At 36.3% G+C, this 27895-nt stretch overlaps 1 protein-coding gene across 12 annotated transcripts in view; it reads left to right on the top strand.

The window, feature by feature from the left end:
* HELZ (helicase with zinc finger) overlaps positions 1-27895 on the top strand; it is a 164638-nt gene that overhangs the window by 122232 nt on the left and 14511 nt on the right. For all 12 annotated transcript variants that reach the window (XM_082370949.1, XM_082370948.1, XM_082370952.1 and 9 more), the window contains one exon: positions 24300-24552. In XM_082370949.1, coding sequence (XP_082227075.1) covers positions 24300-24552 — 253 coding nt within the window. The remainder of the gene's footprint in view (positions 1-24299; positions 24553-27895) is intronic.

The raw sequence follows: 27895 nt of genomic DNA on the forward strand, positions 1-27895 counted from the left end.
TGTTTCCGTGTCTTGGCTGTTGTAAACAGAGCTGCTATGAACACTGGGGGTGCATGTATCTTTTCAAATGAGAGTTTTCCGTCTTTTCTGGATAAATGCCCAGGAGTGAAATTGCTAAATCATATGGTAGCTCTATTTTTAGTTTCTTAAAGAACCTCCATACTGTTTTCCACAGTGGCTGTACCAACTTACATTCCCACAAACAGTGTGGGAGGGTAACCGTATCTCCACACCCTCTCCAGCATATTTATTATTTGTAGGCTTTTTTTTTTTTTTTGTAGACTTTTTGATGATGGCCAATCTGACCAGTGTGAGGTGATACCTCACTGTGGGTTTGATTTGCATTTCTCTAATAATTAGTGATGTTGAGCATCTCTTCATGTGCTTTTTGGCCATCCGTATATCTTCTTCAGAGAAGTGTCTGTTTAGGTCTTCTGCCCATTTTTTGATTGGGTTGTTTGTTTTCTTGATACTGAGTTGTATGAGCCATTTGTGTATTTTGGAAATTAACCCCTTGTTGGTCAGGTCGTTTGCAAATATTTTTTTTCCATTCCTTAGGTTGTCTTTTCGTTTTGTTGATGGTTTCCTTTGCTGTGCAAAAGCTTTTAAGTTTGATTAGGTCCCACTTGTTTATTTTTGCTTTTTTTTCTTTTGCCTTGAGAGATTGGCCTGAGAAAATACTGCTATGGTTTATATCCAAAAATGTTTGGCTGTGTTCTCTTCTAGGAGTTGTTTGGTGCCATGTCTTATATTTAGGTCTTTAAACCATTTTGAGTATATTTTTGTATATGATGTGATGAGGGAGTGTTCTAATTTCATTGATTTACCTGAGGCTGTTCTTGGAACTTATTTTAATTTTCCTCTTTTTATTGTGCTATTTCAGGCTTTGTAGAATGGTCATTGTTACAACATGAAGCCTTTTATTGCTGTTTTAGAACATTTAACATCTGACTGACTTGAGGAGGCTATTCATTCAAGAAGCTTCATCCTGTCTGATCTGAGGAAATGGTTTTTAGTGGCTCATCTTTTTACTTACATTACATTTGTTAATTACAAATTTGTTCATTAAGGTTTTCCATAGATGTTGGCTTTCTCAGCCAGTGGTCTGTTGCAAGGGCTGTGCTCTTTCTCCTGTCATTCATCCTGGTGCTTTCTTAGACTCGGGCAGTTAACACACAATGACACTGATTCCCAAATATCAGCATTTGCAGTCTTTAACGTAGAATTGACTCTGCTAAACTAAGCAATTTAGGGTAAACTGAATTATACTTTGGTATTGCCAAAGAGCATCTTTATGGACCTTCACTGATATAAAAATCTTAGTAATTCTAGATTATATAATTTCAAAAATGGTACCATTCGGTGTGGACTATAAAAATGTTGTCTAGCTGTTCCTGTTAAGCTTACAGTGATTAAAGGTAAGAATGTGTAAAGCTCGTGTGGTCATTATCAATCACAGGTGTCTTCTTAAAGCAGGGTAAACATTTTGAATTTTGAGATATGAAAAATATTTTTTTGACATTAGCTTCATTTTGGCTGTTCCTTAATGATTTCTAAAGGCTTTAGAAATAATTTATTCATGTTTTGCAAATTTTCTGCTACAGATGCTGATTAAAAAGTCAAGTTTCATAGGGAAGCTTCTCTATCTTATTTGTAGGGTTTTGGAGGTAATTTGTTCAAATTGTTCCAGTATTCATTGATTGGCTCATCCTGTGTAATAACTGTCATTAAAACAGCTTAATTGCTGTCTTAGCCTCCTAATGTAAATTGTAAGCATAAGATGAATTGGTATCTGTATATATGTATTGTGAGGATCTAAAATTTGGAACCATACTTTTAAAGACTGGACAACACATATATGACAGTATTTCAAATTATAATGGAATGGCTTCACAACTGAATAGTAGTAATTTTCAGTTAAGCAGTGTTTTATGTATGTGTCTACCTGTGTATTTGTTTATTTATGATAAAATTCATATAACAAAAAAAATCACCATTTTATCCATTTTGAAGTAAAATTTAATGGATTTTAGTATATGCACAATATTGTGCAGCAACCACCGCTATCTAATTCCAGAACATGTTTGTCACCCTAAGAGAAATGCTGTAACCAATGAGCAGTTACTCCCTGACCCTCCTACTTGCAGTTGCCTAGCAGCGCATAATCTATTTTCTGTCCCTGCAGAGACTTCTGGTACAAATGGAATCGTGCAATACGTGATCTTTCGTGTCTTGCTCCTTTCATTTAGCATGATGCTTTTGAAGCTCATCCACTTTGTGGCATGTTATCAGTACTTCATTATTGTTTATGGCTGAATGATATTCCGTTGTATGGATAGACTACAGGTTGTTTATCTGTTCATCAATTGATGGACATTTGGGTTGTTTCCATTTTTTCGCTATTATGAATAATACTGCTGTGTACATTCATGAACAAGTTTTGTGTGAAAGTATATTTTCAGTTTTCTTGTACCTGAAGTTCTTGGGTCAAATGGTAACTCTGTTTTTGAGGGGCTGCCAAACTGTTTTCCACAATGTCTTGCGCCATTTTATATTCTCACCAGCAATGTATAAAGATTCCAATTTGTCCATTATTTAATTAGAGGCATCCTAGTGGGTGTGAAGTAGTATCTCGTTTTGACTTGTGTTTCCCTAATGACTAATGATGCTGAGCAGCTTTTAATATGCTTATTGGCCTTTTGTATATCTTCTTTGGAGAAATGTCTATTCAGGTACTTTGTCTGCTTTGAAAAACAATTGTCTTTTTGTTGTGGAGCCATAAGGGTTTTTATGTATATCCTGAATACTAGGTTCTTATCGCATATAATTTGCAGTATTTTCTCTCATTTTGTGGACTGTCTTTTCCCCCTCTTGAGAGTATCCTTTGATGCACAAAAGTTTTTAATTTAGATAAGGTCCAATTTATCTGTTTTCTCTTTGGTCGTTCTGCTTCTGGTGTCATGTCTAAGAAACTGTTGTCTAATCCAAGATCACAAAGATTTACATCTACCTTTCCTAGTTTTATAGTTTTAGTTCTTACATTTAATTCTTTGATCCATTTTGAGTTAATTTTTGTACATTTTATGAGGTACGTGTCTAATTCACTATTTTGCATGTGGTTGTTCAGTTTTCTTTGCACCATTTATTGAAAAGACTGTTCTTTCTCCATTTTATGGTCTTGGCAACCTTGTCAAAAATCAGTTGACTGCAGACCTATGGGTTTATTTCTGGACTCTAAATTCTCTTCATTGATCTATATATGTCCTTATGCCATACCACGCTGGCTTGTATACTGTAGCTTTGTAGTGAGTTTTGTATTTGGAAGTATGAGTCTTTGGTACTTTGTTCTTCTGTTTCAAGATTGTTTTGGCTATTCTGGGTCCCTTGAATTACCATATGGAATTTAGGGTTAGTTTGTCAGTTTCTGCAAAAAAAAGCCAGCTGGGATTTTAAAGGGGATTGCATTAAATTTGTAGATTAACTTGGGAAGTATTGCCATCTTAACAATATAAAGTCTTCTAGTACCTGAACATGGTACCTTTCCATTTATTTAGGTCTTTTAAAATTTCTTTCAACAGTATTTTGTAGTTTTCCAATTATAAGTCTTACACTCCTTTTGTTAAATTTATTCCGAAGTATCATATTATTTTTTGTGCTATTGTACATGGAATTGTTTTCTTAATTTCATTTTTTGGATTGTTCACTGCTAGTGTTTAGAAGTGCAACTGATTGTGTATCTGCAAACTTGCAGAGCTCTTTGTTAGCTCTAATAGATTTTTTTTTGTGGATACCTTAGGATTTTTTATATAGAAGATAATGTCATCTGCAAATATAGTTTTGTTCTTTCCTTCCAATCTAGATGTCTTTTATTTCTTTTTCTTGCCTAATTGCCTGGCCAGAACTTCTAGTATAATGTTTAGGGTACATTTTTGGCAAAATTAGGGGAAGACAAGCATTTCCGGCGTGAGTTTTCCAAATTTCCTTCTGTTATTGATTTCTAATTTCACTCCATGTGGTTGGAGAACTTACTTTGTATAATTCTTATCTTTTAAAATTTATTGAGACTTGTTGTATGGCCTATCCTGGAGAATGTTTCCGGTACACTGGGGAAGAATGTATATCTTGCTCTCGTTGGGTGTCATGTTCTATAGATATGTTAGGTCTATTTGGTTTATATTGTTCAAATTTTCTCTTTCCTTTGGGTCTGCTGTCTAGGTTTTATATCCATTATCGAAAGTAGGATGTTGAAGTCTCCAAATATTATTGTTGAATTGTGTAGTTCTCCTTTTAATTCTGTCAGTTTATGCTTCATGTATTTTGGGCTTCTGTCCTTAGGTTTACATATGTTTATAATTCTTACGTCTCCTTGTCTACCTTTTATCGTTATATGGTATCCTTTCTCTCTCATAACAACTTTTGTCTTCAAGTATGTTTTTTTCTGATATTTGTATAGCCACCCCAGCTCTCTTTTGGTTACCGTTTGCATGGAATGTCTTTTCTCATCCTTTTGCCTTTTGATTTTGTTGTCATTTGTTTGTTTAGTGATTTTTCTGAACTAATTTTTTAAATTTAATTTTAAGTTAATTTTTAAATTTTGAACTAATTTATTAAAGTCAGTATTTGTTGTGTGTGGCCTCTGAAATTTTTCTTCCATGGGCTTAATGATCAACTAGTCATTGCCCAGAGATTTCCTGAAACACCCCATTCCAAAAACATTGCCCAGTTTTTGCAGAGGCATCTGTGTGTATGTGTGTTTGCGCACACCTTCCATACTCAGCCAGGCAGTTTACACCTCTGCTTTAGCTTTAACTTCCTGCTTCTCCAGCCTCCAGATCAGCCAGAGGTGAGAACTTTTCAGGCCTTTCCTGAGCACGTGCACAGCATGTGTGTGGTCTTCTAGATGCCCAGGGAGGAACAGGTCGGAGCTATTCAAAGTCTTTATTCCCTAAAGTATCTTATAACCCAGGCTTTCCTCCAAAGCTTTTTGTTAGTCTGTTGTTTGGTCCAACTGCTATCCATTGCTTCAGGCAGCAGCAACTAAAACATCGGCCTTGTAAATATTTTCAGTATGGCCCCTTCAGCACTGGTTGAGTTCTGAGTTAGATAAGTCAAGTGTTGTTTTGTACCAGACAGGTCAAAACAAATAATTACAGCTCTTTGACAGTGAGGCCCCTTCTGCTCTGATAGTAGTGCTGGAAACGCAGGGTCTTATTTTCAAGGCTACCACTCAGCTGGAGAAGCAGGGGCATGGGACTACGGTAAATGAAAATACCGCAAATCTTGCTCTTCTTACTGAAATTTTCTGGTTTCTCTTGATTAAGTGCTCCCCTGGTTGCTGCAAGCTTTAGTTTCCTAAATTCCAAGAAAGTTGATGTGACGGTTTTTGTCAGTTTTTTTTGTTTGTTTTGGTTTTTTTAAATTAATTAATTTTACTTTATTTTTGGCTGTGTTGGGTCTTCGTTTCTGTGCGAGGGCTTTCTCTAGTTGCGGCAAGCGGGGGCCACTCTTCATCGCGGTGCGCGGACCTCTCACTATCGCGGCCTCTTTTGTTACGGAGCACAGGCTCCAGACGCGCAGGCTCAGTAGTTGTGGCTCACGGGCCTAGTTGCTCCGCGGCATGTGGGATCTTCCCAGACCAGGGCTCGAACCCGTGTCCCCTGCATTGGCAGGCAGATTCTCAACCACTGCACCACCAGGGAAGCCCTTTGTCAGTTTTTTCATTGCTTTTATGGAGTTCCTCGTTCCACCATTTTTACTGATAACCCTTGTGATATTTTGATCTAACCAGTAGAATGAGTTCATAATGTTTGGGGGAAATAACATGCCACAGTTTTTATAAGGTTTTATAAAGTTGTGTACTTTGCTAAATAATGCTGCATACTGAATAGTGTACTTTTAATCATTGATCTATTTAAATGTTTCTTAGTTTTGGAATTTAAGTTCTCTGTACCTTCGAGCTCTTAACATTTGTTATTACTGTTTAGCTGTGAGTGTATGAATAAGTACCTTCAATTGTCAGTGGGTTCTTAGAGTGCAATTACTTTTGCAAAAACATTTGGTCACCTTTATTTTGATGCATGAGATTCACAAATGATGACTGACTTGCAACACTGAAGAAAATACCTCGACAAGGAAAATATTTTTACCACATTTGCAGGATTTGACGTTTTCAGTACATTAGGATAACTTCTGTCTGTTATGTTGTACAAAACGATTTTGCATGAATCATCTCACAGAATGAATGGTTTATATGCTTGCTGTTTATTTCCAACCTTTTAAAATAATTTCCTTAACATTAACAATACAGAAAAATGTGTTATTTCCCTACCTGCTGTGAATTCTTTCATTGCTAGAAACCTTGGTAGATGAAGCTTATGTTGGATGAAAACATCTAGATGTTAGCTTAACAGTTAACTTGAACAGATGGTTTTTCATATTGTGTTTCATTAGTTTTCTCTTTTTTTATAATAATTTTGATTTTCTTTTGACAAGTGATATATCTGGTCAGCATGGAAAATGTGGAAGTTAGAGAAGTTATTCCTCATTTCACTATACCAAGATAGCTACTGTAATGTCGGGGAGTAAGAAATTTCCTCTACCCTTCTAGGTTCTTCTGGCTGGTCTGAGAAATAAATTGACATGAGACAGCTTAATAGGAGAAAAATCAAACAAAGTTTAAAATCATCTGTACATGGGAGAGACCCAGGAAAACTGAGTAACTCACCAAAATGGTCAAAGCCCTCACCTTAAATACCATCTTCAGCTAAGACAAAAGGATGTGGGGTGGTGGTTGGAGTTCAGAGCGCAGGAAGGCAGTTGGCTTGGAGATGGAAAATCAAGTGTGTGGTTTGCCGGCGGTGCAGCCAGTGGGACCCAGAGAGGAATTTTAACAAACAGGCTTTGCTGGGTTCCTCCCTGTCTAGACACTTAGTTCGCACTATAGTGATCTCTGGTGACAGCTCCCTTCCTGGAACAGGTCCTCTATCTGCATTCTTTTAGGCAGTTAGCGGGAAGGTCAGAGGTTCTTCCTGAGTCTTTTGGGCCTTAAAAACAATCAGCCTAAATTAATCCTCAAGCCAGAGAGACATTTTGGGGTAGCCAATTTTGTTCACCTACAGTAACAGATAGCTTTTCATAGCATTCGCAGGCGAGAACATGTAACTGTCATGGAGGGGGGATTACTTGTTGGAGACGTGAAACAATTTTTTTCCCTAATTGCTGTGCTCAGTTATATCACCCCATCAGACCTTTCTTTCTACCAGGTCAAGATCCCTAAACATGATCTTGATCCTATTCTATGACACTTTTTGCTACTTAAAAATTTTAGAGTCTTCTCATTTAGATGCTTAGGGCATCAATCCATGGATTTTCCTTACCTACCTCAAATGCAGCAAAAGCCCTGGCCCTCAGCTGCCTGGATGAAGCCAGGGCTCTGTGGCTTGGTCCTAGTGCCTGCAGCCTCTCCCACTTCTAGTTCTTCACTGATGTGAGGAGATAAGGAGAACAGAGGGCAGAGGGGCCGCCTTACCTGGACCAGGTTACAGACCATCCCTGATTGGAAAGAGATTGAGAAATTGCTCCAATTGGATTTCACATTTCAGTGTAAGCTTGAGGTTATGATTTAAGTTTCTCCAAATATTTAGCCAGTTGTTTTCATACTCTTTATTAAATGATTGCATATTCACTCAATAGAATAGTAGCTTTCTTGTCAAATACTAAATTCTTTATAATACCGCTGTGTCACATTTGTGTTTCAACTCACTGCTGTTAGGGGAGGGGGAAATGAAATGCAAGGAGCAGCGAATGAAGTTAACTCTTGGCTTCTGAGCTTCCAAGGATTCAGTTTCTAGTAATTTTGGCATGATTTGGGATTCTTTCAAGGGTAATTTTGATCTGAATGAGGTTTTTCATTTTGCATGATAACTTTAGAATCTAATCTCTGAGTAAGATGCAGTTCTTCAGTATATGCTGCAATCTGTTTCTGGACTTTCTGTTTTTCTCCTCATCTGTCTATATGTTTCTGTACCAGAATTACACTGTTTTAATTTTTGAGGCTTTCTGGTATTCTAATTTGATAGTGTGACGTCTCCCTTATTACTTTGTTTTTTTCTTCCAGTTTCGGTTTGGGGAGTGCCGGGGAGAAGAGGTTATTCTCTGGTTTTTCTACTAGAAGTTTAGAATACCTACGTGAACTCCTCCCCCCGAAACAGAAACAAAAACCTTTCTTAGGTTTTAATTTCAGTTACATCAAATGGATAGCTTAAATTGGGGGAAATTTTGTCTTTACAAATATTTTAAACCTCTCATTTAGGAACTGTACAGTCTTCAATATTTTAATTTTTTTTTTTCCTTCTTCCCTCCTTCTCTTCCTTTTTTCTTTGTTTTCTGAGTGTTCCTCTGTAAAATTCTGTAGTGTTTTCATTTCTCATTAAGTTTATTCTTAGGTTGATTTTTCCTTGCTTTGTGTTTATGAACAGGACCTTTTTTTCCCCCCATTTTACTTTCCAGTTATTTTATCTCGAGAGATAAATCCTCATGCTTCTTAAGTGGAGATAGTTGTATCACGTTAAAAACCTTTTGTTTAACATAGAGCCAGCAGTGCAGAACGCTGGTGCAGAACAAAGCTTTTGCCATTTAAGAGGTACTTTGCCGTGAAATAGTTTGATTAAAAGTCCTCACTAGTAATAAATGGAAAATTCCTTTTAAAAGTGTCATTGTAAAAGTCTCCAAATGTTTATGAAGCTGCACATTTTTGTGCTGCAGTGGTGGCATTGTTGTAATGGCCTTCTAACAAAAACGGAATTCTCGTAAGTCACTTATTCTGATCAGCTTCCTATAAATCAGCATTTACTTATGCCATCTTAGAGATGACGAGTAAGCCTCTGTGAGGTGTCTGCTTTGAAATAGTTCTGTCTTATGTGTTGGCTTTTGAACAAAGACACTTTTTAACCCATCTGTTTATTTTCATGTTTTCTTTCAAACAGCTAGTTTTGAGGTTAGTTTTCAAAACTATTTTCAGGAAGTACTTGTCCTTCAATACGCAGTGATTTCAATACTGCTGTCTAATCATCCTCCCCCTCCCCCGCCAAGTCTCCTTCTATGGAGCAAGGTATTATTGTACAGATGTAGCTTGAAGATTATATTCTTGGCTGATCAACATAGTCTGTCTATTCTGACTTTAAAGGTGGATGGATGATGATAGGTCATGATTTATGTTGCATAACCAGGTAGTGTTGCTGTCTTCTCAGAAGTGTCTTCTCAGATCGTCACTGTGTGGTATCTAATAAACCATCTAATGCATGTAACAGAGACAGTGATCAACAAATTAATAAATTAGACCTGTAATTTAAGCATGAATATGCTTAAATTATCAAAGCTAATCATTTAAATGAGATGCTCTATTTTAATTAAAGTTTCTGGCACCATAGTTAATGAGACTTGGAATTTCCACCAGAGCATTTAGCTCTTCCTTAGTGATTAGCTTTGATAGTATAATTATAAATAGAGCCCTAATTCATTAAGTTGCTAACCTTTCCCCCAGTTATTTATTTATACATATACACGTGAATGGCTTGCTAACCTTATACATTAGAGGTGTACCTTATAAGACAGTGGTAAGCAGATTATGAATTTTTACTTAAACTGACAACAATCTCTAAAAATAGAAATTCATACATGAGTTTAGTCATTTAGCTTTTTCTTCTTAAATGGCTTTTGAAACTTTAGAATTACACTATGATTTTTAGAAGGAGATATTAGCAGTGGACTTAGAAAATAATGATCATATGTTTAGCAACATAACAAATTCACAGTTTAAGCATGAAGAATGTTTATAAACACACAAACATATATGGAGTCCATACTGAACCCAGGACTAAGGATCTCCGACAGAGGAGGATAAGCCTTTAAGGAATAAATAATGAAATTATTTAAGACCTGAGGCCTCTAAAATTAAATTCTGCATGCCAGTCATTGACAGAGTTGCCATCTAAAAGTAAAGGAACAATCTGATCGGCAGGAGATGTACGTAGAAAGAGTAGTCTTACTCTTCAGGAAAAAAACTGAGAACTGGGCAAAAGCAACAGGAAACAGAAAGTGGTCAGGAAATAAGAAAAGAAGAAAGAAAATAAAAGGTGAAAAGTATAGTTTATATATTTGAACAGCCTAAGGGCCCACAGGACTGAAGTGTAGGGGGAAATAAAAGGGTGTTCTCTGTCAGAAATATATATATTTTTTATAGGCGAAGGATCTTTTTCTCAAATTTTTGTTTGCGGGCCCTTCTCTTTTCAGTGTACTTCACAGGCATTTCCCTCTGTGGGGAGAAAATCTGAAATTTTAAACTCATTGCCCATAATGCATTTTATTGTAATCAGTTAGCGTGCTCTCTATAGTTTTTTGAATTTAAGTAACTTAAATAGGCTTGTATATGTCATAACACTTTAATTATTTTAGCAAATACATCAAATTGTTGATGACTGTTAAGGTCGGTGATGGATTATGTTTGGACTTTTTAATAATAAAAAGTTAAAATATATTCTCATTGACAAAGACTTTGATTTATTGAAGGCTTTAAAGTAAAACTTAGAACTTTGGGATTAGTCAAGTCCTTGAAGATCATTTATTCTAACTCCTCCTTTTAAAAAGAAACTGAGGCAGTGAGATGTTGAAGGACTTAAGAGCTTAAGCAGTTCCTAATCACAGCAGAGCTGAGACTCCTGACCTCCGGTCTCGCGTTGTTTCTGGAGCATCACACTGTTGTTCAGATCCTGATGCCACAAATAAGGTTTACTCCGAGAAAGCAGGAAGTGATTGCAGTTACATGAAGTAGACGTGGCAGGTGGGTGGGTGAGGCCAGGGGTGAGACAAATCATGTTCTTGGGACCAAATAATTAAATCTTCAATTATATGAAGTTCTCCTTTTCGGAGAAGGGGAGGGATGGTGGTGGAGAGAGAAGGAGATGGTTCATTTTCGAATTCCATATTCTTAGAGCTATCCAGTTCTACCTACTAAATGTTTGACAGCTCAGATAATTAATTTGGAGATCTCAAATATCAGAAGATTAACTATAAGGAATTTATTTCTGAATGTTCTTTAAAAATTAAACAAAATTCTCTGGCATTACCTTGTTTTTTGAAATTAATTATGATAATTGTGATTCTTCATAGTTACAATTATTCTTCAGAGTTGTCATAGCTGTGAGTTGAAGGTAAACTTCTGTGTACTGTTTTATTTATGTCAAGCTGACATATTTTCATTGTAAGAGGGATTGTGGTCTATAATTGATAACTTGACTGTTTCACATTCAAGAAGAGTTGACAAGAGCCAGAATGAGTCAAGGTAGCTCAAAATGTCACAGCAGTGAACTTGACATTTCTCTCTTAGATGTAATATTGCATTCCTTCTAGTATCTCCTCTATTACCTTGTGTTTGGATGTAGGAAAATAACATTGCTTGGTGGGAAAATACTATTTGCAGAGTGTAAGTGCCCTTGCCTGTGAAATGCTTTCAAATGGTATTTTTCTTTATTTAGACCTAAACTGATTTTAATGCACTTTGGTACAAAGTCACGTTCATTTTAGTATACCTTTCTTTCAAGAAAAACAATAACAAAACCCAGAGATAAATGTAATGTGGTTTTGTGACATTGACGTTTTCAAACTTCTGTTAAGATAATGCATTTTATTTTAAAAATAATTATTTTAAAATAATATAAAAGAAATGGTGGAGAGTGGCATAATTATTTAGGTGAGAGATGATGGTGGTTTGGACTACGATGGAGCAGTAGTGATGGCGAGAAGTAAATTCAAGGTCCGCTTGTAGCTGAGATCTACAGGGATTCCTGATGGATCCGATGTGATGTGAAATGCGGTGAAATAGAACCACCTCTTTCTTGTTTCTGCTCGCCACGTTTCAGTTGCTCAACAGCCACGTGTGGCCCAGCGCCGGTTTACTGAACAGTGCAGGACCCCAGCATCTCCCACACCACGGGAAGGTCTTTTGGACAGAAATTGCTCAACTGAAAGACTCACACCCTTCAGCTCTTTGAAACTGTCTTGTATTATTTCTTTGCTAATTGTCTACCATCTTTTTTTCTCTGTTTCTCACTTCCTGAAGCTTCTGTTGATAAGATGTTAGACTTCCTGGATTCTTCAAATTCTTTCTTTCTCTCACATTTTAATGTTTATATTTTTCCTGCTGTCTGAGATTTCCTTCATCTTACCTACAGACCCTTCTATCACACTTTACATTTGAGCCCTCAAATTCTTTCATTTCCAAGAGTTCTTCCTTCTCAGGTTTTTCCTGTTTCATATCATCTTATTTTTGTTTTTATAAATGCAGTGCCTTTTCTGAGGAAACCAATTGAGAGTTTGTTGTTGTTGTTTTGTCTTAGATTTTTAGTAAGAACTAAAAAAGCATTTAAAAAATATTTTTAAAACATCATTGCTACTTCTTTTTCCTGGGCCTTCCTTTTCTCCTGTTTGTCTGTGACCATCTTTTACGCTGGAGACTCCCTTTAAATGTCCGGTAACCCTTGATTATCTGTGTCCCTGAAAAGAAGTTTGGGAGTTTTATGTTTCCTTAATGACTCACTGCCTGGCAGGCTTTTCCCTGGGGACTTTTTAATGCTTGAATCTTCTAGGAGTGCAGAGTGAGACTACTTGTTCTCTGTACAGACTTTCAGTTAATCCCCCCAGTTTTATCCCTTCATCCTGCCTTCACTTTCCATTGTAGCTTGTGTTTCTGAGGCCCGAGCCTCTGTGGAATTCTGCAGAGTGGACTGATTCTCCTCTCAACCGGCAGCTCTAACTCCATCCTTCTTCCACAGACACAGTCTTCCACGTGTTCCAGAAATGTGTCCTATGTTGATGGGCAGTCATCCAGTCTTGATTGTTATAGATCCTTTATGTTCATTTATTATTATTTTAGTGGAGTCTTGGGCCAGTCTCCACCATTAACTGGGAATCATGCCTTTAAAAAAAAATACTGTTTCAGAAGTTATCAAGTCCTTTTCAATAGATTACATGACATGAACCCATAGACATTACTGTTGCAAACTACAGTTTATCCAACACACATTGCCTGGCTTGCTAATACTGATTGTTTTTAATCTTATAGTGGTACTCCTCTCCTAGTTTCTTTCTTCCCAGGTAACTCGACAAAACTATAGCACATTGCTTTAGATGTAAGGTGATAACCTTACTGGGAGCTAAACTGAAGTAAGTTAGTAGAGCCCAAGAGTGTTCTATAGTCAGGAATTTCTTCTTCAGAGCTTGGGGAAATTAAATAGAAAATATGGTATGTATTCAACATTAAACGTTTAAATCCTTTTGTCGAATACTTATTGAGGACTTTTAGGTTCTAGGCATGGTGTTTAGGTGCCGGGAATACACAAGTGAGTAAGGTCTGATTTCTGCCCCAGAGTCTTTGCGTGTCCTTGACATTTTAATTTAGGTCAAGGTTACATTGCCTCTTCTTGGATCACACGAATCCAGGCCAAAAACATATTTTTAGATTAAAAGAAAAACGTGAGCATCTCCAAAGAATCAATTTTGTTAGTGAACCAATAAACTTCATACTGTATGAAAATTTATAGTTGAACAAGATGTAAAGCGATGGAATTTAGTGGTATTTTAGACCAGTAAATTTGTAAAGTTGTGAAAAATTATTAAATATCCTAGAAATGAGATAAAACTCAGAGAGTACAGACTGATAGTCCAGATTTGTTTTTTTTAACTTGTTCAGTGGTTTTTTAGAAAATTAAATTTGACTAGTTTGAGTGCCAGGCATGTATTCTTTAGTTTATCACAGCATAACTCCATATTGTTCAACACCTGGTCTGATTTACATTACACATTTAGGTTATAGACTTTGTCCTGCGGCATTAGAATTTTCCAACTTTAAATGAGTGAAGAAATAAAGTGCAGCTATTAAATATGATGTAATAAATGAGTTTTCATGACATAAAAAGATACCTGTGATATTTTAGTGAGAGAAATCACCAGGCTGTGTATATCATTTTAAATGAATGCGTATGTTTATATGCACACAGGGGAAGATGCTCATAGTACCTGGTTTTCTGCTTGTAGTGATGTTAAGTTGATTGACACGTATCAGTGATCAGATGACAGCAGTCTGAGCCACCGATTTTAAAAGTTCCCAGCGACCTTTCGGATTTAGCAGCTATTGACGACTATCGTTTAGAACAGTTGTTTCATTAGAGATGGCAAAATGGCGATTTTAAAATTCTTTTAATTTCTTTTGTATCTATTTTTCTTCTATAAAAGAGAACTTCTCCTCACTAAATGTTTCATTCCTTCAAATCTGGTCTATATAGAAAAAATGAGTAGTTCTTGCCCTTTGTTTTCTTGCCCTAAATTTTCAGAGTAATGAATTGGTGCCTTAGCAGGCCCCAGAGATGACCACTCAGGCTCCCCTCACCTTTTTTTCCTTTGGAATATCATCATGCATCAGGTATCATTATATATTTGAGTTTTCAGTTCATTATAGCCATTCTACAGTGTGACACACTGTTATGTCTCTGGCCAGTGGGAGCCCCTTCATATTGGTGGCTGTGTTCTTTGACATATTGACAGTGACCTTTGGTAGCGTCCTTGCTTTCAGTCAGGACAAGATGTCTCTAGCTCATCTCGTACATGTTCCGCTCCTGACCAGGAATCAGGTGTTTCTCAGGGCAGCCCTGATGGAGACTGTAGTCTGGTACTGGAGGTGCTCTCTGGTACTGCTTGTCCCTGCTTTTTCACTGGGCAGAGCCGGGAAGTACTTTGTTTTTTGAAAGAGAAAAATAAATCATGAGTTCATATTGATATTTCCAAGTCAATGAAGGATTATAAGGTTTTTAATATTTGTGTTTTGCACTTTACACAAAAGATCATTGTTCCTAATAAATGACTAACAACTAGTCATTTGCTTTATATGTATATACATACACATAGGTAAGATATAGATAGAAAAGGGTGTGTGTATAATAGTTTCATAATAACAGTACTGGTGTTAAATTAGCAATAAATGCAGTTGAAGATATCTGCGTGGTTCATTTTGTCCTAAGGCTATATCCCATAGATATATTTAGTTAAAATACTGGATTTTAAAGGTATCTGAAATAATTCTTCTATGTGTGGTTATAGTACTCATTCGATAAACATTTGAGTTTATTTCTATTTGTTTTTAGTTTTCAAATCTAATTTTGATTTTAAGAAGCACTTATCAGTACATGGTCCCAAAGTCCAAATTATAAAACAAGTGATATTCACAGGTTAAACTTCCATTCCTGTCTCTACTCCTTCCTTATCCCTTCCCCCTATAGAAAAAAAATTATTATTTTTTAAAATTAATCCTCTCATTATTTCTTTTTGAAAATAAAAGCAAATACTTATATATGTACATGTACCTCCCTTTCTTAGATAAAAGGTAGCATGTTATACATATTGTTGTGTATCATGATAGATCAGAGCTCATCCATAGCAGTACTTAGAAATCTTCCTCATTCTTTTTACAGCTGCATAGTACTTTCATTATATAGCTGTACCATAGTTTATTGAACTGGTCTCTTATTGACAGACAGTTGGATTGCTTCCAGTCTTTTGCTATTAAAAAATAGTGCTTCATTGAATAGCTTTATGCACACGTCAGAAGGATCTCAAAAACTTTTGTTTATGTGATGTTTAAATATCTATCAACAGTTTTTTTAATATAAGCTATCAGTGTTTAAAACTAATAATTTAAAATAAATATCAATTCATTTAAAAATTATAATAATGAACTCATTACTTGTTAACAAAAATAACTGTATTTTCCAAAACAAAAATGTTTAGTGAAAAGAGTGCCATTTTTTCAATTTTGCAAATCTTCTGCAATATGTCATTTTGGTTGAAGTATATGAAGGAAACTCTGTCACGCAGATATGTACCTGGAAAAGGGATTTTAAATTTTAATGACTTTTTCAGACAATTATAGATATTCTCCCTTGATACTGCACCAAAACTTGGCAGTTAGTAGTTTCTTAAAGATTAGTTGCAATATGGAGTCAAACATTTCACTGTGATGGCCTTGATCACAGCAAAAAGCTTGTAGGAGCCAGAACTCTGAGGGAGGGGAGCCATCTCAGCTTGGTGGGCCTGTGGTGCCAGGAGGGTGGGGCCAGACCTTGTTGCCTTTTCCTGTCTGTCCTCCTGCCCCTTGGCCCTAGACACTGCACGGTTGTGGGAGTGGGTGGTTTCTGGTCAGAGGACTATCAAGGGGGCTCCCAAGGACCTAGAAATCACCAGGGAGCTCATGGAGAGGAGGCGCTTAAGAAAGTGACTCTGTGGAATTGTTTATGAATTCATGGGCCCAGGTCTGACGTACACATACATGGATCAGATCCTAATTAGCATACCAAAGACATGGAGAACTGAGCTGATGGATGGACCTCTGCCCAGATCACAGACTGAATCCAGAGTGGCAGGCACTCAGTACAGATCCAGATAGCACCACAAAGGCTTTGAAAACTAAGCTGACTTTGAAACCATAGCCCACAGAAGACAGGTTGGAACTTAACCTTACCAGATCAGTTGCCTGCTAAAACAAAAATATCAGTATCGACATTCTCTGTAGGATTTAAACAAACCCAGGGTCTCATAAGCTAATATTTAAAATGTCCATAATACAATCCAAGATTACTCAGTATATAAGAAATTATGGGAAAGAGAATTCAGCCTAGATTCTAGAATTGAATCTTCCAATATCTATGTGCAACTTAAAATGGTCATTTCATTTTTCTATTAGTAAATTCCTTCATTTGTAAAATGGCATAGTAGGATTTGATTATCACTGAGATTTTTTTTTCCGAAAGGCATAGTATAAACTCAGCATTCAATATAAAATATGCACTTAAAGTACATTAGAAAAATCCATTTTCACTTTTAATTTAGAACTAACGGATTCCAACAAAATAGTCTCCTTCTGTATAAGAAATGGAAAATACTTAATGTTGGTGGAAGGGTTTGCCTTATAGGGACAACTTGAGTAGATAATCACTTTATAAGAACACTGAAAAATTTAATTATATCTTTTTAATATACTGATACTCTCGATATTAATTTCTGACTCAGTGTCACAATTTTTCAAAGACTGTTAGTCTAGTAGGAAGAGGCTACATACATGCACACACAAAACAAATGCACACACACACACACCTGCTAAATATTCCGAGTTTGTTTAGCTAAATGAAAAACTCAACGAAAAGCAAAGATGTTACCAGAGTTGATAGAGAAGTGGCTTATCCATGTGATGCTTTTCTCCTGTCTTGTTCTGTTCTGTTCCCTGCCGGTAACAAACTTCACTAATACGTCTTGTATAAGAGTTGGAAAAGAAGTCAAATGTTCTTGTATCACTAATCTTTTATTGTGGCTTTTCCATCAACATTCCAAAAGAACTTACGCTAGCAATCTAATTGTTAATCTTAAAAAAATGTTCCCTTGAAAGGTTTCCTTTACTCTTAAAATAAAATCAAGATCAGTAAAAAAAAAAAAAAAAAAAGAAATTATGGAAATCTCAGCTCACCCAGGAAAAGCCCATCAACGGGTGCCAGCAGTAAGATGATACAGATTTTGGAATTATCTGAAAAACACTTTAAAGCATCTTATTATTAAAATGCTCCGAAGAGCAATCACAGACCTCTTGAAACAAATGTTAAAATAAAAAGTCTTAGCAGAGAAAGAGAAGATATTTTAAAAAAACAAAACAAAACAAAACCAAGTGGACATTTTAAAACTGAAAAATGCAATAACCAAAAATTTAAAACTCACTTGATGGTCTCAATAGCAGAATGGAAATGACAGAGGAGAGAGTCAGTGAACTTGAAGATCAATAGAATTTGTCTAATCTGGACTACAGAAAGAACAAAGATTGGATAGGGTGCGGGGGTGGGGAGGAACACAGAGCCTCAGAGGCCTATGGGACAAAAACAGAGGTTGAATATTCAATCTTTTGAATTTCATCAGAGTCCAAGGAGGAGAGGAGAAAAAATGTGATGCTGAAAAATATCTGACAAAATAATAGCAGAAAACTTCCCAAGTTTGGTGAAAGACATAAGCCTACAGATTTAAGGAGCAGAGTGAATCCCAAATAGGATAAAACCAAAGAAATTTACACCTGGGCATATTTATAATCAAATGGCTAAAAGCAAAAAACAAAGAAAATAATCTTGAGAGAAGCCAGAGAAAACACATCTCATTAGAGAACAGTAATTCAAATGACTAATGATTTCTCATCAGAAACCATGGAAGCCAGAAGGAAGTGGCAAAACATTTTTAAAGTGCTGAAAGAAAAGAACTTTTAACCCAGAAATGTATATGCCGCAAAACTGTCCTTCAGGAATGAAGGTAAAATAAAGACGTTTCCTGATAAAGGAAAACTAAGAGAATTTTTAGCCAGCAGACCTTCTCTAAAAGAATTGTTAAAGGAAGTTCTTCAGACAGAGGGAAAATTGATACCAGAAGGAAACTAGGCACATCAGCAATGGAAGTTGAGCAACAGATACAGTAAATATCTGGATAAATATGATAAACTGTTCTCCTTGAGTTCTATCAAAATTCCCAGTTGAGAGCAGAATATATAACATTGTCTGATTGTTTTTCAGTATATATAGATGTAATATATAAAACAACTATAACTATAGCATAAAGAGGAAAAGTAAAGAACCTAATATGGTAATAAGTTTTCTACATCTCAACTGAAGTGATAAAATATAGATTCTAAGTAGATGATGAAAAGTTTAAGTATGTATTCCATTATCCCTAGAACACCTATTAAAACATCATATAAGGAGACATAGAATCACAAAATTAGAATGAAATTACAAAAACATGTTCAAATAGCCCGAAAGAAGGCAGGAAAAGGAAAAAGGAACATAAAACAGGAAATGAACAGGAAACAAAAGACATAAGACAACTGACTTTTAAATCTGAACATATCAGTAATTACATCATATACATGATCTAAACATACCAATTAAAAGTCAGAGATTGTGAGGATGGGTTTTTCAAATAGTTCTAATTATATGCCATCTACAAGAAACGTTAAAAATATAACAGTATAGGTAGTTAAAAGCAAAGGATGGAGAAAGGCATACCATGCAAAGACTAATCAAAAGAAAGCTAGAGTGGCTATATTAGTGTCAGACAAAGTAAACTTCAGAGCATAGGAAGTTATCCAAGAGGGACATTAGTACTGATTAGAGGGTCAGTACATTAAAAGGAAATAACAGTCTTAAGTGTGTATGCATCTAACAACAGAACTTCAAAATACGTGAAGCAAAATCTAAAAGGAGTAACAGACAAATCCACAATTATAGTTTGAGACTTTGACTCTCCCATCTCAGTATTTAATAGATCTAATAGACAGGAAATCAGCCAGGATATAGAAAAAGTGAGCAACATCATTAACCAACTGAATTTAGTTGACATTTATAGAACACTCCAACCAACAATAGCGGAATATATGATCTTTCCAAGTGCAGATGTAACATTCACCAATAAAATATGTTATCTGACCATAATAGAATTAAACTAGAAATGTATAACCAAAGGATAACCAGAAAATCTCCATAACTTGGAAATTAAACTGCATATATCTAAATAATTCATGGGTGAAAGAGTAAGTCTCAAGGGAAATTAGAAAATATTTTGAACTGAATGAAAATGAAAATATAATATGTCCACATTTGTTGTGATGCAGCTAAAGTAGTCCCAGAGGAAATTTTGTAGCATTAAATGCTTATTTTAGAAAAGAAGACATGTCTCAGATCAATAATCTAAGCTTCTATCCCAAGAAATTAGAAAAGGAAGAATAAAATAAATTAAAATCAAGCAGAGGGAAGGGAATAATAAAGATGCATAATAAAGATGAGAACAGAATTCAATAAAAAATGAAAACAAAAATAATAGAGAAAAATCAGTGAAACCCAAAGCCAGTTCTTTGGAAAGATCAATAAAACTGATAAAGCTTTAGCAAGAGTGACAGAGGAGGAGAGAAGCACAAACTACCAATATCAGGCACGAAAGAGGAGATACCGCTGAATCCAGTAGCCATTAAAAAGGGTAATAATAGAGGAATACTGTAAACAACTCTTTGCATAAAATTCAGCAACTTAGATAAGATGGATCACTTCTCTGAATACCACGAACTACAAAAACTCACTGAAGATTAAATAGATAGCATACGAATAGTCTTATAACTGTTAACAAAATTGAATTTGTAGTTTAAAAACCTGCCAAAGAAGAAATCTGCAGGCCCAGATGGTTCGCTGCTGAATTCCTCCAAACATGTAAAGAAATACCACCAATTTACACGATCTCCTCCAGAGAATGGAGGAGAAAGCCACACTTCTTAACTTACTGTATATGGCTAGCATTACTCTGATACCAAAACTAGACAAAGACAGTACAAGAAAGAAAACTACAGACATATCTGTGAACATCATTGCAGTATCCTCAACAAAACATTAACAAATTGAATTCAGCAATATATAAAAAAGAATGATACAGTATAATCATGTCGGAGCTTATTTCCAGAATGCAAGGCTGGTCCAGTGTTTGAAAATAAATCAATGTAATCCACCATACTAACAGTCTAAAGAGAAAAATCACGTGATTATATCAATAGACACCCCCCCCCCAAAGAAAAGCCTCTACACATTTGACAGAACAGAACATCCACTCATAAAAACTCTTGGCAAACTAGAAGTAGAAGGGATATTCCTCAACCTCTTAAAGGGCACCTATAAAAATCCTGCAGCTGGGCTTCCCTGGTGGCGCAGTGGTTGAGAATCTGTCTGCTAATGCAGGAGAGACGGGTTCGAGTCCTGGTCTGGGAGGATCCCACATGCCGTGGAGCAACTAGGCCCGTGAGCCACAACTACTGAGCCTGCGCGTCTGGAGCCTGTGCTCCGCAACAAGAGAGGCCGCGATAGTGAGAGGCCCGCGCACCGCGATGAAGAGTGGCCCCCACTTGCTGCAACTAGAGAAAGCCCTTGCACAGAAACGAAGACCCAACACAGCCAAAAATTTAAAAAAATAAATAAATAAATTAAAAAAAAAAAAAAACACCAACACACAAATATGTTTAAAAAAAAAAAAAATCCTACAGCTACCGTCACGATTAATGGTAGAGACTGAATGCTGAACGCTTCTAAGATTAGGAATGAGTTTAAGATGTCCACTCTCAACATTCCTGTTCAACGTTATCCTGGAAGTCTTAGCCAGTGCAGTACAGCAATAAAAAGAAAAGACACGGAGTTTGGAAAGGCAGAAATAAAACTGTCCCCATTCACAGATGACATGATTGTCAATGTAGAAAAACCCAAGGAATCTACCCAGAAAACAAACCAACAAAAATTAATTTTGACTGATGTGAATTTAGCAAGGTTTTGAGGTAAAAGGTCAACACAAGTCAATCCCATTTCCATATATTAGCAACATTCAATTGGAAACCAAAATGTAAGAGCAAATACCATTACAATAGCCCAGAGGAAAATGAAATGCTAGGTGCAAATTAACAAAACCTGTACAGGGTCTGTATGCTGAAAACTACAAAACTGCTAAAAGGTAATTTATTTGGTGTATAAACCATTTCATTCAGTTGTCAGCAAGATTTATCTGCTTATCCTCAAATTACCTTTGAGGACAGATTCCAAAGTAGCAAATCATATTTTCATGCATTTACCTACATCTGTGTTGTATGAAATAGGTATACCAGGAGACCATCTATATATTATATTTATATATGTACATATGTATATTATGTGTGTGTGTGTGTGTGTGTATACATACATATATATATATATATATATATATATATATATATATATATATATATATATATATAAAATCTTCAACATATCTAATTTTGAGAACATTCAGACAATTCCAGGTTTTGGTTCTTTTTCTAACAGAGGATCAGTTACATTCATAATGTCATTTGAAGTTGAATTTTATACTTATCTACACATTCATCTTTGTCAGCAGCTGCTTAGGAGCTGTTATAAACATGTTACACAATACTTCCACAAGTACTGTGCGTGTCAACTGTGTGATTTTTTTGTATTTCAGTTTGGAAGATATAAATGACACACATTTTTTTTAAAGTTTAATTGAATATTTTCTCCTTTTATATCAGCTTTCCATTGCTTTCTGATTTTTAGTTTTCCTCATTTAAGCATTGTGGTTCACATATCTATTCATTGCAAAAAGGGGCTTATAATGTTAATGCGTGGAATTCATATGAGTATCACCAGGGAATTGGATTATTATAACCTGTTTTCTGAGGCCGTAACAGATTTTAGTTTTGTACTTTAGTGTTCACACATAAAGCCTTTAGAATGTGCTGCCCTGCAGTTTCTGCCTGGGCTGAACACTCAGGGCATGGTAATAAAAAGAAGCACTTCACTCTGAGTCTAAGAGCTAGTCATCTTCATAACAAACCTTGATGAAAAAAGGCGCCCTGCACAGGCTGCTGTGACTGGTCGTTCATTCACTGCCTAGCCATACAGAACATAACGCAGTTTAGGAATGTTGGTTATTCTGCTCAATACCATAAGCTAATAACCTTGATGAAGAAATTTCAAATGTGCTGATTAAATTCACAGTTGACACTAGTTAGAATGGTTACTATTCTAGAAAATAGGAATCAAATTTGGAATGATCTTAACCATTGGAAAAAAATACCTTTAAAGCAGCGTGAAACTAAAGATGAATTTAGATACTATACATAAAGACAGAAGAACAATAAAAACATATGAGAAAAGGTATTAATGGGATGGAAGTATTAGCTCTCGCCTTTCTCATCCAGTAGCTAAAACTTTGGAAATGTAGAAATGACCTGGACATCCTCATTTAACAGTGAGAGGATGTCTCTCCTCCCTCCCCTTCCTGCCTTTCTGCTCAAGGGCAGCCAGTGCAGAACTATTCCCTTGCCCAGTTTGTACCCTTGTGTTTCCGTCTGTGATGACTTTACTCTCACATACTTAGGCCCACAACTTCCCCCATTTAATTGGCCTGACAATATCTGCTTGTGCTATCTTATATTCCCCCCAAATCCTGCTATTTCTGTGCCTATCTCTCTCTCTCTCTCTCTCTCTCTTCTTTGTAATCTAACCTCTAGTTCCTGATTTCCAGTTATTTGTAACAACAGTGGTAAAAGAAAGTTTCCTCCCAGTCATAATGACCACGAACTGAATAGCAAATCTGTTACTTCCGGGGGAGGGAGAGGGGGCAGTAAAAAGCCAGTCCCATTCTGTCATGTAAGCCCTAACACGGAAGCTTAGCCTTTATGTGACATCAACAACCAACCTTCCTACGTGGCAAATGCTATGCGTGCTGACCTTGCTCAGGTCTCACAGCAGCGCTAAGAGGCAGGCACTGTGGATAGGGAAGCCACATTTACAGATGAAGTTCCCAGGAGGCTAGGTCAGTTGCCCGGGTGATACCGCGGGTAGAACTGAACACCCGACTGCTACTCCACACTGCCTTGCTCTTAGAACTGAGCCTGAGCGTGGCCACGGCAGTCAGGCCCGAGGACTTGGAGGGCACTTAAGTAGCAGTAAAAAATCATGAAATGCTGGCAAATACATCCTGTCGGAGGGTTGAAGAAATTTTCGTTGTGCCAGTGTAGGGAGGAGAAAAACGTTAATTGGGTTTCAAACATACGAAGGATTTGTTGAAGAATAATGAATGTTCCGTTTCAGTCAAAGACTTTCCGAAGGAAGGCGTGCAGAGAGGGCGATCCGGAGTACCTCTGTTGGGTGGGAGGAGCCCTCTGTCTTACCATCAGGTCTAAGGAATGACAAACCGGGAGGTTGTGAAGGGCCCATGAGATGAGTCTCGGACGGACGAATGCGTTCAAGATGTTGTGATTCGGTTGATTGTGACTGTAATTTCCCCATTTAATTTTGAGCAGATATGTTTCTTCATTCTTATTCTTAATGTAATGTTACCTAAAATGTGGATAGAACTTTAGAACTGAAGACAGGTAGTTCAGCCCCATATTTTACAGACAAGAAAACAGAGTCAGAAGTTAGACATGTGTGTCATAGGAATACCTGCTAAGGGCCAGAACTGAGTTTTGACCCCAAGCCTCCTGACACCATGTCCACAGCTCAGGCTGCTTTTTGGGGGTTTTGATAGTCACAGAAGAAAGTGTTTTTGAGAATTTCTACTTAGTAGAGTGAGATTGCTGTGTGCATAAGAGAGTGGGGTGTAAGTTTTCACTGATTTATGAACTGTCCTTTTTCTTTGTGTAGTATGAACCCAGAGGACCTGGTCGGCCCTTGTACCAAAGAAGAATCTCATCCAGCTCAGTCCAGCCTTGTCCTGAAGAAGTAAGCGCTCCTCAAGACAGTCTTTCTCAGTGTAAAGAGCTTCAGGACCACAGTAACCCATCTTCCTTCAACTTTTCCCCCCCGGAGTCCTGGGTAAACACCACCTCATCTACCGCCTATCAGAACATTCCGTGCAATGGATCCAGCCGGGCAGCTCAGCCCAGAGAGTTGATCGGTAAGACCGGGCTGGGGGTTGCCGCAACTGCAGTTTTAACTGCTCAGCTCCTGGGCATTTATGGAGTTTTTCTTCTCCCATTCCTTCCATTCGCATTATTATCTTGGGACAGTGTTTAATGCTCACAGCTCGCAGGTGTGCCTCAGGATACATATTAATTTAGGACTGTATCGGTTCCATATTTACGGTCTGGAAGGTAAGTAGACCTACCCGTATTTGGGAACTGATCATTTTGATCTTTTTAACCTGTGAATGCGTGAAAGAAGTAAGGGAACCTAAAATGTATTTCTAAATCAGATCACCTTTGCTTGGGAAAAGCTTGTTTTCTGGATTTTTGTGTTTTCTTCTGGGTTGGGGGTGGCAGTTGGTTAGGTCAATTTCAGTTTTCAAGGACTTATTGTCATTAAAGTTGTTGACAGTTTGCTACACAATAGAGTTTGGCCGTAAGAGAAACCAGTGAAGTCTGACATTTTGAGATTTAGAAATCCAGTGTTTATTCCTTATATTCTAATGAACTGAGAAATCCAAGTCCAAAGAAGAAAAAAAAGAAGGCATAGGAAGGCCTTGGAATGGATATGGCTGTAAACCTGTGTGCTGGGAAGTCTGAAGTCTTCTTCTTCAGCCTTGAACGCCAGTGCACGTTTATCTTTCCTTTGTTTCCCTCTTTTTTTATGTGGAATGTAAAGAGTGATACTGTTTGAGTTTTCTGATCTATATAGCCTTCTCTTTGTAGGCTGTAGTCGTTGATCTTTGTGAACAAGTCTGTGATCGTAGGTGAATTTCTGCCTTGATAGCATCAACCTTTGTATTTTAAATTAATTTTGCTCATCTTTAGAATGTGAACCCATTGTGCCTGTAACTGACCCATTTTGGAGTATGTGCCATACAAGCATATTTTTAGAACAATAGACATGGTAGGTGAAAAAGCATTAAAGAGGATTGGTTTCTTTCCTGTCAAGAGACATGGTCATTTTAATCTTTAAACATTCATTAGTACCTTCTGTGGATAAAGTGTTGTATTTTGCCTGGGATTGCTTTGTCATTTTAAAGGTCTAATAGAAATGCACTCATCATATTTGAATTTCCTGAGAAACATCTAAATTACAAATAAGTGATGAAAATTTGTTACTTCTTAGTTGTTTTGTGCATTATAATTTATTTTAAAGACAACATCATTTCTCCTTTTTTTTCTGCCTAAATTTTAAGATAGCTTTTGGCCGAAATCAGTAAAAATCTGATAAAGTTGAAATTTCCTGAGCAAGCGCCCAAAGCACATGTCATTTATGGTGTCTTCACCACAAATATAAAATTATTATTTTCTTCATTGCTAGGAGACAAATAGTAGTATTCTTTAGTTGAAAGTAACACTTAGCTAAGTATTTAAAAATTAATTCAAAATCACTAATATCCTGAAGCACAGCTTCTTGTCTAACAGTATGTATGTATGGATGGATGGATGGATGGATTTCTTATTTTATTTTATATTTTCATTTCATTTCATTTCATTTTTAGAGGAATGTAGCAATTGCCGGTGGTGAATCAGAAGGAAAATAATCACCACTTGGGAAACTTCTTTCTGAAGTTTGAGACTTATTTCTTGAGTTGAAGGAAACTGTTCATATTATATTGGTTTGGAATTTGAAAGAGGTCATGATATGGCCATATTTTCTCCACAGTTGCAAGCCTGAGAGCAAAGATCATGTCTCTGACCTTTTTGAACTCTGGATTTCCCATTTTGGTACTGATCACACTTGGTAAATGCCTGCCTGCTGAGTAAGGAGATCATGAAAATAGACCCTGTGCGATCGAGGGGGTGATCCAGTCTCACTGCGGGACCTCTGTGTCCACAGCAAGGGTGGGGTTCGTCTCTCCAACACATATGTGTTCGGGTTCTATTCACTTCTCTTGGTGACAAGGCATACTTTATCAAGCATTTTCTTTTTATGCACAGATGAAAATTAAAGATTAGGTAGAGATATGTATTTTGAAAAAAGTCATTGGTTGCCAGATTAGTAAAATTCATAGTTTTAAAGAATAGTTTGTCTTACCTGGAGCATATATGGTAAATCAAATTGACAGAGATCTTACGTTCATGATTAGATAAGCGTGTAGGCATTAGGCTAAACTGCCTCTAAAATATTATTTTGTAAGTGTTTATTATTTACTTGAAAACATTCTAAACTCTAATTATATTGTCATGAAGATGAGACTATGGGTAAATAAGAAGACTTAGTAAAGTAAATAAAAATAGTAAGTTTTTGAACAGCCAGTAAAATGTTTATTTTGTATATTAGGCAGTACAGGCCACTTTTATACTGAAGTGTTTGTTAAACTAATGCTCTTAAAAACAATTGTTTCATTCACAAAATCAGTGACATTTAGACAGAAAAGGTGGTAAACGTTCCAGAAAGCTGTTAAATGGCTTACAATAATTTTGAACAATTCTGTGAATTTTTAAAGTTTTAAAATAATAATGTGAAATTAGCATATTGAATCAATGAGACACTAAAACTAAAAAAATGACATATTTTCTCCTTAACTTTCCAGTCCACAAATAGGTAATAAACACAAGGAAAAATGTCCATAAATATCAGTAATCAAAGACATGCAAAGTAGAACTACAAGATAATTATTTATTTATACAATAAGCTAAAGTTAAAAAAAATAGTAACACTAGTGTTGTGGTGTAGGAGGGAAATGAGCAAGCGTTGTTGGTTGAGTATAAATGGGCAGTATTTTCCTGCAGGGAAGCTTGGCCATAGTTAATCAAAAACTTTGACTGTGTATGTACTATATGACCCAGCCATTGTACCTCTAGGGATTTATCCTAAGGGAGCAGTCGTGAATATTTAGGAATATTTATCTATAATAACATTTAGCACAGTGTAGAAAAGTGAAAAATTGACTATTATCCATATTTCTAAAAATGAGAGATTACTTTAAAAAGTTGTGAAATATCTGCATTATATGACATCCTTAGGGAAAAATGCACCAGCAAGTTAAGGCTTATTAGCTCTGGTATTTGGAAATATGAATGACTTATTTTCTTCTTTGGCCTTTGTGTAATTTCCATGTTATCCTCAATGAATATGTATTATGATTTTAATCCAATCTAATGTTAGTTAAACTTTTAAAAGATTGAAAGCAAAAGCAATGTTTAAAACAAGTTATGATTTAGGGGGCCATAAAATTAGTTAGGAAGAGTGGAGTCGAATATTAAAGGACCTTGGAATTTGGCAGATGATAGGAAATGTGAAGTAAAGTCTACAGCAGTTTTCCCCACCTTATTCCATGTTTACTTACATATTACAAGAAAAGGTAGTATTTTTAAGAAATAGAATCC

This window comes from Balaenoptera borealis (assembly GCF_965194805.1).
Source record: "Balaenoptera borealis genome assembly, chromosome: 20".
NCBI lineage: Eukaryota > Metazoa > Chordata > Mammalia > Artiodactyla > Balaenopteridae > Balaenoptera > Balaenoptera borealis.